This window comes from Chrysoperla carnea, chromosome 4 (assembly GCF_905475395.1).
Source record: "Chrysoperla carnea chromosome 4, inChrCarn1.1, whole genome shotgun sequence".
Lineage (NCBI taxonomy): Eukaryota > Metazoa > Arthropoda > Insecta > Neuroptera > Chrysopidae > Chrysoperla > Chrysoperla carnea.
Window position 1 is genome coordinate 36,387,590 of NC_058340.1, and position 9,570 is coordinate 36,397,159.

The 9,570-nt window shown below is 25.0% G+C and overlaps 1 protein-coding gene across 1 annotated transcript; it reads right to left on the reverse strand.

Moving 5' to 3' along the window:
* Nucleotides 1–7,028: 7,028 nt before the first annotated feature.
* Nucleotides 7,029–8,030, reverse strand: LOC123298350 (single-stranded DNA-binding protein, mitochondrial). The gene is made up of 5 exons (XM_044880332.1): nt 7,882–8,030; nt 7,722–7,812; nt 7,552–7,660; nt 7,347–7,480; nt 7,029–7,221 (listed from the first exon to the last, which is right to left on the reverse strand). The coding sequence occupies exons 1-5, from the start codon at nt 7,894–7,896 to the stop codon at nt 7,127–7,129; spliced, it is 444 nt and encodes a 147-aa protein (XP_044736267.1). The 5' UTR covers nt 7,897–8,030; the 3' UTR covers nt 7,029–7,126.
* Between the last annotated feature and the right edge of the window lie 1,540 nt (nt 8,031–9,570).

The following is a 9,570-nucleotide window of genomic DNA, read 5'->3' on the forward strand; positions in this document are numbered from 1 at the left end:
TTTTTAATTTGTTTTTCGTTTTATTAAACTCTTTGTGTGCAATGGTAATTATTTATTTGCCATTTTTGTGTAGCTTTTAAAAAAAAATATTTAATAAGTTAAAATATAAAAGAGAAAACTTTTTTCCAAATGAAGCGACCAAAAGCGTTTTTTGCCTCCTTCAAATCTAGTCTTTTGTGTACTTATGATATATTTGGGTAGTAGTATGATAGGTCTTAATAATTATTTATAATAATATTCCTTGAATTTATTTCATAATTTATTTATGTGGGCTAATGTATATAAATATTCAAAACAATTAAAAAAAAAAAAGTAATAATCTCCCATATAAAGAAGATAAAACTCTCGCCAATATTTACTGTGTATTTAAATTATTATTAGTATTTATATTTATTAATTATAATATGTGTGATCTTAAAAATATTAAATTTATCCATATCGTGGAATGATATGAATTTAGTAATATAAGTATGATCTCTGTAAAAAAACAAACCATAATTGCTCTATATTAAGAAAAAATACAAAAAAATTAAAAAAAAACATTTGAAGCAGTTATATAATTATTAATTAATATGTATTTAAAAAAATTAATTGTTGATTTTACAAATGTCAAATATTTTAAAGATACATGCGTCCCCCCGAAGTGGAGGAGCAAAGAAAATAAATAAAACGTCACAAAACAGTACAACGAAATACAAGGAAAAAAACTATTTTTTGTTGTTTGTTAAAAAAAAAAATTTATTCAAAATATTCAAAAAAATTTTGTTTGCACTATATTAAATTTGACATTTGTTGAAATCAAAACTTTGTGTTTTTCATTTTTGAACAAAATCCTCTTTTTAAAAATATTGTTGTTAAGAATAAAAAAATCAAAAAAAGAAAAAATACGAGAGAATTTATTTGAGTTAAAATTCTCACACAAGAAATCACGTACATCGATTTATAAAATTTATTCGAAATAAAAATATTCAAACGTTTTTCTTTTTTAATAAAAAAAAATTTTTTTACTATATCATACATATCAAATTGAAACATTTCACAAAAAAAAACCACCAGAGCGAAAATTTGTGGCATAGAAAAAAAACTGAAAGTCGTTTAAAAATAATGTGAATTTATTTTTATACTCAAAAAATTAAAATAAACATATTTTTATTTTCGAATAGATTTCATTTTGTTGAAAATTTACAATCAAAACTAAATTCAACAGTAAAAATTTGTTAAATTATAAATATTAAAAAAAAATCAGCAATCATGGCATTTTAAAACCTGTTTGTGAACAGATTTTCAAAAATCGTTTGTTATTTATTGATATCTGTTGTGTCCATGGCTGTTCCAAATATTAAAAAAAAAAATAGTAAACATAATCATTTTTTGGATGAATAAAAAGATAATGTGTTAAAAAGTAAGGAACAATCATTTACCGTTATATTTTTGACTATGACATTTATTAATTGTTGGGAGTAATTTCGTAGCTATTAAGTGAATCATAATAAGTATTTTAATACATTCCGAATTTTGTGAAAAAAATATTAAATATTTAAAAAATATTATCTAAATAGATATTATGAATTAATTAATTAAGGGGCTTTTTGACACAAATAACAATTTTCCTGCTTGTAAATAAATTTAAAAATATAAAAAAACACACACTGAAGAAAACAAACACATTGAACCCTCGCTCAAATTTTTGTAATTGTTTTTTTAATAAATTTTATAAAATATTCAAATTAATTTACGAAATCAATCATGCAGTTGTAATTTTCCGTAAAAATTAGTACTTTAAAAAGCCAAAATCAGCTAGGTGAGTTCGAAGACTGACCATTCTCTTTTTTGGTAGGAGAAGGTATTTTCAGTTCATGGTCATTGCTAAAAACGAAAAATTTTCTAAAATGCAAATTCGAAAAATGGTTAAAACGGCTTGAATCTGATTGTTATCACATATACACAATTTTTGCAAAAAAATAAAATAAAAGTTGCTTTCAATTTTTCATATTTTTTTAATTGAAAATGAATTGAGGATTCTGTATACCATGAAAATATGTTATGCTGTGAGATGCTTAAATAGTTAAAATAATACCTCTTTTTTTCAACACTCAATAGATGAAACATATGCCCCTAGCGGAATTCATTAAAATAATAAAGAGATAAATAATTGCATAATTACCAAATTTCTTAAAATAATTAATTATTTTTTTGAAAAGTTCCATTCAATTTTAGCACAGGGGATGCTTTTTTAAAACATGATCAAAATTTGATACAAGAACCTTTTAAAGCCTTGTCAAAAGGAGAATATAAATTCAAAATGTGATGGGGTCGATTTTCGTTTTGTATTATAAGTATAGACAGCCATTTTTATAGAAAATCAGAGCTATATGAATTTTTTTGTAAGAATTCGAAGTGAATTTTATAAAAATTATTTTAAAAAAACAATTAAAAGTATTTATTGCACTTTGGATGCGCACACACTAATTTTTTAAACTATATAGTAATTAAACATAAATGTGTTTTAAAAATCTAAAACAAAATATTTTAATATACACTTGACTTATGCTACTACATTTTTGAAAAACAAAAATATTAAAAAACAAAAAAACAGCAGCAAATTGATGAAAGTAGTTTTGTAGAAATAAAATATTTAAAAAAAATAATTAAAAAAATGAAGCTTTGTCCGTAATTGTTCCTGCCATTGTACCTATTTGTGTATTTAATTAACAAAAAAAGAAAACATAACAAAAAAATATAAAAATAAAAAAGCAACAATTATTATCGTTTTTTGCTTGTAATAAAACAATATTTTTTGTACTTTTTTTATAATTTGTTCTCGATTTAAGTCGCATTGTTAAATATTGTATTCATTAGCAATAGAAGCTGTATGTACATTATTGATGAACAAAATGGTCATTATTTTTAAAGTGTCAATATTTATGCAAATATTTTAGCTATACATATTGAATTGCACATCAAAAAACAAATTACGGATCGTTAACAATTCACACAAAATTATTTTTTCAAAAAATATTTACAATTCAATATTTGCTATAGTTGAAATATTTGAAAGTTGAACTGAAATGGCAATTTTTTCAAAATACGCGCCAAAATATAATGAATTGTTGAACGTTTGATAATTGTAAAACTTAATAATAAATAATTAATCGGCTATAATTAAAAACAAAGTATTTTTAAGTATATATTTACGCTTGCTTGTCGTGTGTTAGTCTTTTATATAAATAAAGTAGCTTCTGGGTGTTTTGTAGTTATGTCATAAGTCGTAGTACTAAAAACTATCTTAACTTCTAACTGTTAGTGCCATCACCTTAAAGAATATTCACTCTAGGAGAGCTCCAAAAAAAAAATCATCCAGCACGACCTAAACTGAATATTCTTTCATCAGCCTTATCTGAGTGATTATTGCCGGTTGAGAAGCGTGCAGGTGTTTTAACACAAGGCTATTTTTTGGTGTCAACAATATTTATCCATACTCTTACAATATTAATATCGTTAAAAAAATGGAATTTACTGTTCCATTTGTTGAATTTATTGTGTTAGGTATTCGGAAAAAATTGTCAAAATTGTAATAATTTTTAAATAAACACCAAAATTAACATTTGTGTCATAATAAATTATTGCAAATTTGATGGTTTTTTACAATTCCATTGTTATGGCAATATATAAAAAAAAATAATAATTATAAATCCAAAATATTTTTCATTAAAAATTTAAAAATACTTCTTGCTTAATTTGTTTTCTTATTTTTTTTGAATTTTTTATTCCTCAATATGTATATTAATTTTTTTACAAAATATTTAAAGAAATTAAAAAAAAAACAGGCATTATATAAACATTTGCCTTGTATTTTATGATATTACAAAAAAATACCATTTTAACTCTTAAGACTGAGATTGTTTGATGAAAAAAAAATATTAAAAAAAAAACGAAATTAAAAAAAATAATGTGTTTTCGGAATTGTTGTTCGATTGATAATTATATTATTATTGCTAAAAATGAATAAAAAATAATCATGATTCAAGGTATTTGTACTTGTTTGGTTCGATTTTTTAAATGGGATTGAAACGTTTTATTGTTGTTAATGGCGTAGTTATTTTTTAAAATAATATATTTTTTCAAATTTTCCCAACAAAAACTAAAGTTCAATAGAAATGTCAAAAATGTTAGCCAACATATTACATAAACTCAAAATTGTGAAATTCAATCCCATTGTAAAAACAAACTGTAACGAAACACTTGTTCTCTCTGTCACATAAACCTTATATATTTCTGTAAATCTTTTTTTTTTTTTTAATTTAAGATTAAATACATTTACACCTTCCATTACACCAAAAAAAAAGGAAAAATTTGTTAAATTGTTAAAAAATACGAGGGATTAAATTTGTATTTAATCTAAAGTTAAATTCTAAACTTTTCTACTTATGAACATTCATTCTAAAATCGCTATAAAAAAACAAATCTCACCATCGTTAATAAATTTTTAAATGTTATATAAGTAGGAAATATTCAAAGCACTGTACGAATGGCGTTAATTATGCAAAAAAATTACCTATTATTTTGGAAAATTGTTAATCGTCTTAAAAAATAAAATTTAAAAAAATTATAAAAAATCAAAAAAAAAAAAATGTTTGAATGTTGATATAATACTTACTACATACAATTTTAATTACATGAATAAAAATTTTTAATTTTTCGAGAATTGCAATATATCTCTCTCGCTCTTCAGGCGCCTGTGACGCAATTGACTGCCTACAATTACAGATTTTTAATAAAAAAAAATTCATTCATACGCACATTTATTTCTGAAAAACCATAGAAAAATCTAGCTACTTTATCACACAAACACAAATTTGGAATAATTGGAAACTCCTACATATAGAAACCAAACATAAATTTTACTCCAACACGTCTCAATTACAACCTTATCTAATTAAAGAAATAATTAATTGTTAAATGAAAGATAACGTTTCCAAAACAAATAATATACAGTAGAATTTATTATATCTTTTATTTCTCTCACATTAAAAAATGCACACTGTTGTATCACACACTCAGAGAAAGACCTTAATTAAAAAATATGTTGTATTTTTGAAAGTAAAAATGCCGTTGTAAAATTATTGAATATTTGGGACAAATTATTACAATTGTCCAATTTATACATTTAAAAAATTATTTAAACTGTTTAATTTTTCAGAAGTTTCTATTTTTCATATAGAACAGTTTTTCTTGTTAAATAAAAAAAAAAAAACTAAGTGTGCCTAGTCTGTAGAGTTCAGGTCAATTTAAAAACGAAAAAAATATTGATATCTGAGAATAATTTGAAGAAAAAATACATAAAAACTACTATTTGTGCGCAGATTCATCATCTTAATAAATATTATATAATTTTTGATTGTGAGTTTGTTCATCAGAGGATCATTTGGATCAATTGTCTCTGGAACATCTCCTGCCCACTGTTGAATTTCTTATTTGAATTCTCATGGCCTGTATTGTATTATTTCATTTAAATAAATCGCCAAATGTAAAAATATAAATTAGTTTTTTTCTTTTCCTTAAGTCGTATAAACATCCTTGGGTAATAGGCATAGGTATTAAAAATTTTATTTAAAAAAAAAGTTTAATTCACCTAAACCAATTCAGTTCTCTTGCATTATAATGCAAATTTATATCAGGCAAACCGAAATATGAACGAATAAAATAAGTGTCTTTCCAATTTCTCATAAAAGGTAAACTTTCAAAATGCTAGATCTAGAATAAATATTTATATTTCTAATATAAAAAAAAGTATACAGAGGTTTTAATAAGATTTCGAAGATAAAAGAGTACAATTTCGTCTTTTATGTGAAATAATGGTTCCATTCAGTCTAGAGCTTTGAGCTTATGTCAAATAGACAAAATGTTCTCGAATATTATTTTTAAGTAAAGGTAAGTTTTTTAAATTAATAATTTTTTATTTTAACATTGATATAATTAATAAATTATTAATTATGAAAATTTTGTTTATTTGACATTATCCTCAAAATGGCGGCAAGATTTTACTCACATACAAGTATAAAGCCCATGTCAAGATTGAAATAAAAATTTATTTAAAAAAAAATTATTATTGAGATAATATTATTAGCGATTAGGTAAGTATTAAAGCACGATTTGAAGTACGAATATTAGATTATAATTGAGTTAGCCATTAGGTAAGTACAAAGTTGTTCTCAGTTTGTGCTTATATCAGTAAGTGATAAGAAAAGTGATCATTCGTCAAGCTAAAAATTTATTCCAGCATTTCCCTGGTAAGCCTGGCTAGATTTGTGAATGATATTCTAACAAGTGGGGACTCAATTTATGGAAAAACAAAAAAATCTAAAATTTAATTTTATTTATCTAAAATTGTACAGCATTTAAAGCATAGCAATTTGAATACACTTGAACTAGGCGTATCCTTTTTTCTTGATTCGAAATGTGCAAATCATTTAGGTAACTGCTTGGACCAGCCAGGGACGAATAATTTAAAGAGATCAATATTCAATTCGATAACAAATAAACTGGAATAGTTCGATATTATGTTCTTTTTGTAAAATAGTGTCATACACTATTTACGCTGAGTATAAGTACAGGGGGTTAGTCTTATTACACTGTAACGACACCAAATTAATGGTTTTTAGACATAAAATAAAATGTTTCTTATGATCAATAGATCTAGATTAATCAGATAACATGAGTTGGTTCTATCGCAGAATAGTTACCCTTAAAATTCGAAGTTATTGGCATTTTCTAGAATAAGTTTAAGAAATCGAGCTTAAATACTTCAATGGTTGTTAATGCTTGAGTTTTTCATTGGATGAGTATACGAACATTGTCGTAAAAATTATTCAATAAATATTACGAAGTAAAAGGTATGAAAAAAGTGCTAAGAAAATTAATAGAAAATGTGACGTTGGTAGCTCCAATTTCATAAGTCGAGTAAATGTATTAATAAACTTTCCAAAAAAGTTTTTGTAAGTCGATTGGTAAAGAAAACATACGGCGAATCAAAATGTATTAAGATATTGTATTGAAAAGCGTAAACAAAATAATATTCTACATTAACAAAATATAAACTTATAAAATGAAATTGAACAATATCAAATTATTTTTTTATTTCGGGATTCTGAAAGAATATTACATCGTCTGCGATTATTGCAGTTGTATACTTGGGAGTACCATCGTCATTTTTTACTTCACCATAACTTAATTTAATTGAACAATATCAAATTATTTTTTTATTTCGGGATTCTGAAAGAATATTACATCGTCTGCGATTATTGCAGTTGTATACTTGGGAGTACCATCGTCATTTTTTACTTCACCATAACTTAATTTTCCTGTGACATAAACTCGTTGCCCTTTCTTTAAATATGAGAGTACTGCTTCTCGTAAGGCCGGTTTAAAAACACAAATTCTATGCCATTCAACTCGCTGCATAAAATCGCCGGTATCGTACCTAATCAAAATATAACTGTTTTATTTTTTTTATTCTTTTTTAAATTATAAATTAAAGTATAAAATTTTTACCTATAATTTGAATGTGTGGCTAACGAAAATATAACAACGGGATGTTCACCAGTGCCTTTCTTCTGCGGTTCACCTCCCGCACGGCCTAACAATGTCACATTATTTATGGCTAGAATAAAAAAAATCCATTTTAATTAATTATATGAAATGATATTATTAAATTGTCTTACTTTTTTCAATTCTCGAAGGTTCTTGTTCAGTAGATGCAAACATTCTTGGTAAAAATGCATTTTGGTTTTGTAGTTTTAAAATTCGTGATATCTAGTTTAAAAATAAAGGTTAGGTTTAGTCATGATTATTTATTTTATGTTATAAAAACAAATTACTTACTTGTCTTGAAAACATTTTCAATTGTTTAAGTTTTAAAATTATTTCAGTGTGATATGTTTTAAAAATCTTTTGTTTGATTTTAATACTTAAATGTATGTGTTGTGACAGAATATTCGACAGAGATTCAGTTAAAATTTACGCGCCGTTTACAACGCTATCTATCAATGAATGATTGAACAAACAATATATTGAAGTGATGAATATGGCTGAAAAGAAACCTGTGTTTTACTGACATAGTTTTAGAGCATTAGTGTTTACTGCTCTCTATATAATTTACGAAAAGTTAATTGTACTATTTTTGACTGTATGTTGGTCATGATTTTTCGAAGTCGATTTGCCTATTGTATAATTGTTGCACTCCGTTGAGAAAATTGCAAAAACTTTGTATTTCAAATATGCCCCGACCAAGAACATTATATATATATGTTCTTGGCCCCGACCATACAGAATTTTATTATTATAGTTTCTAGTAATGAATTGCTTAAAAAAATACTCGGCCAACCTTCAAAGGTTTGCAATGGCTCTAGAAAATTATTTTTATCCAAATTTAAGCTACAAAAATTTATCCGATTTTTCGTTATTTTTTTAACCCCTTTAAAAAATTCAAAAAGATGCCAAAATAGTGAATAAAAAGCATTTACTTCAGAATGGTACTAAAAGCATCTCGAAAAAATGCGTATTTAATCTTGAAATAACTGATTTAATGTAACATATTTTTTTTTATAATTCCTTTTAATAATTCATTGGATCGAATAACTTGTTGATTGCAATTGAAAGACTTGTATGTGAGAAGATTCTGCTCTGGAATATCACCAAATATTTACGATTTTAGTCGATATGTTTCAAAACCTCTTGAGATATCGTAAAGATATCTTTTTGAGATATACTTAATATTTTTATTATATACCCTTTTTGGAAACAAAAACAAAATGTGATAAAAAATTTCAGTATCTCTAGATATAGCGAAATATTTATCTTTTCAAAAAATAAATAATAAAAGTACTTATTTGTATAAATTCATTCAATTAAGGATGTACGAGCGCCAGGACAATTTTGGATAAAAGGTTTGATTTTTTTTATACGAAGTTGGACTAAGTTTAAATCAATTCTGAAAATTTAAGGGGGGGGGGGTTAAATTTTTTAAATATTAAGTGAAAAATTAACAGTGGGCTCATGCGCTGAATTTCTTATTGTAGTAAACAGGTATAAGGATGGTAGAAGGTAGAGACATTAGAATTTTTTGACATAAGTAGTCGAACTACTTAAGACGAAAAGAGACCGTTTACACATATTCGCAGAGCTAATTTTTCGATCTGTAATTGCGTGTTAAGTAGAGCCACCGACCTTTTCGATGTATAATATATAAAGTACCTGGATGATCGAGCTTTGCTCGTTATTTTTTTCGTTGGAGCCGTTTCCGAGATAAAACGACATTTTCTAAAAATTAAAACCTAGCTAGATCGTTTCTTCGCTCCTTGTATACTAAATTTCATGAAAATCGTTGGAGCCGTTTCCCAGATTCCAGATATATGTTACAAGAATTGCTCGTTTAAATATATAAGATAATGAAATAAAGCAAGAAATACAGCAAATTGAAAATTTAGCAGACCTAGCTCTTGGTATAAAAGGACAAAGTTCAGTGTGATAAAGTATTATAGTGGTTTTTAGTGAAATATTTATTATAAACTT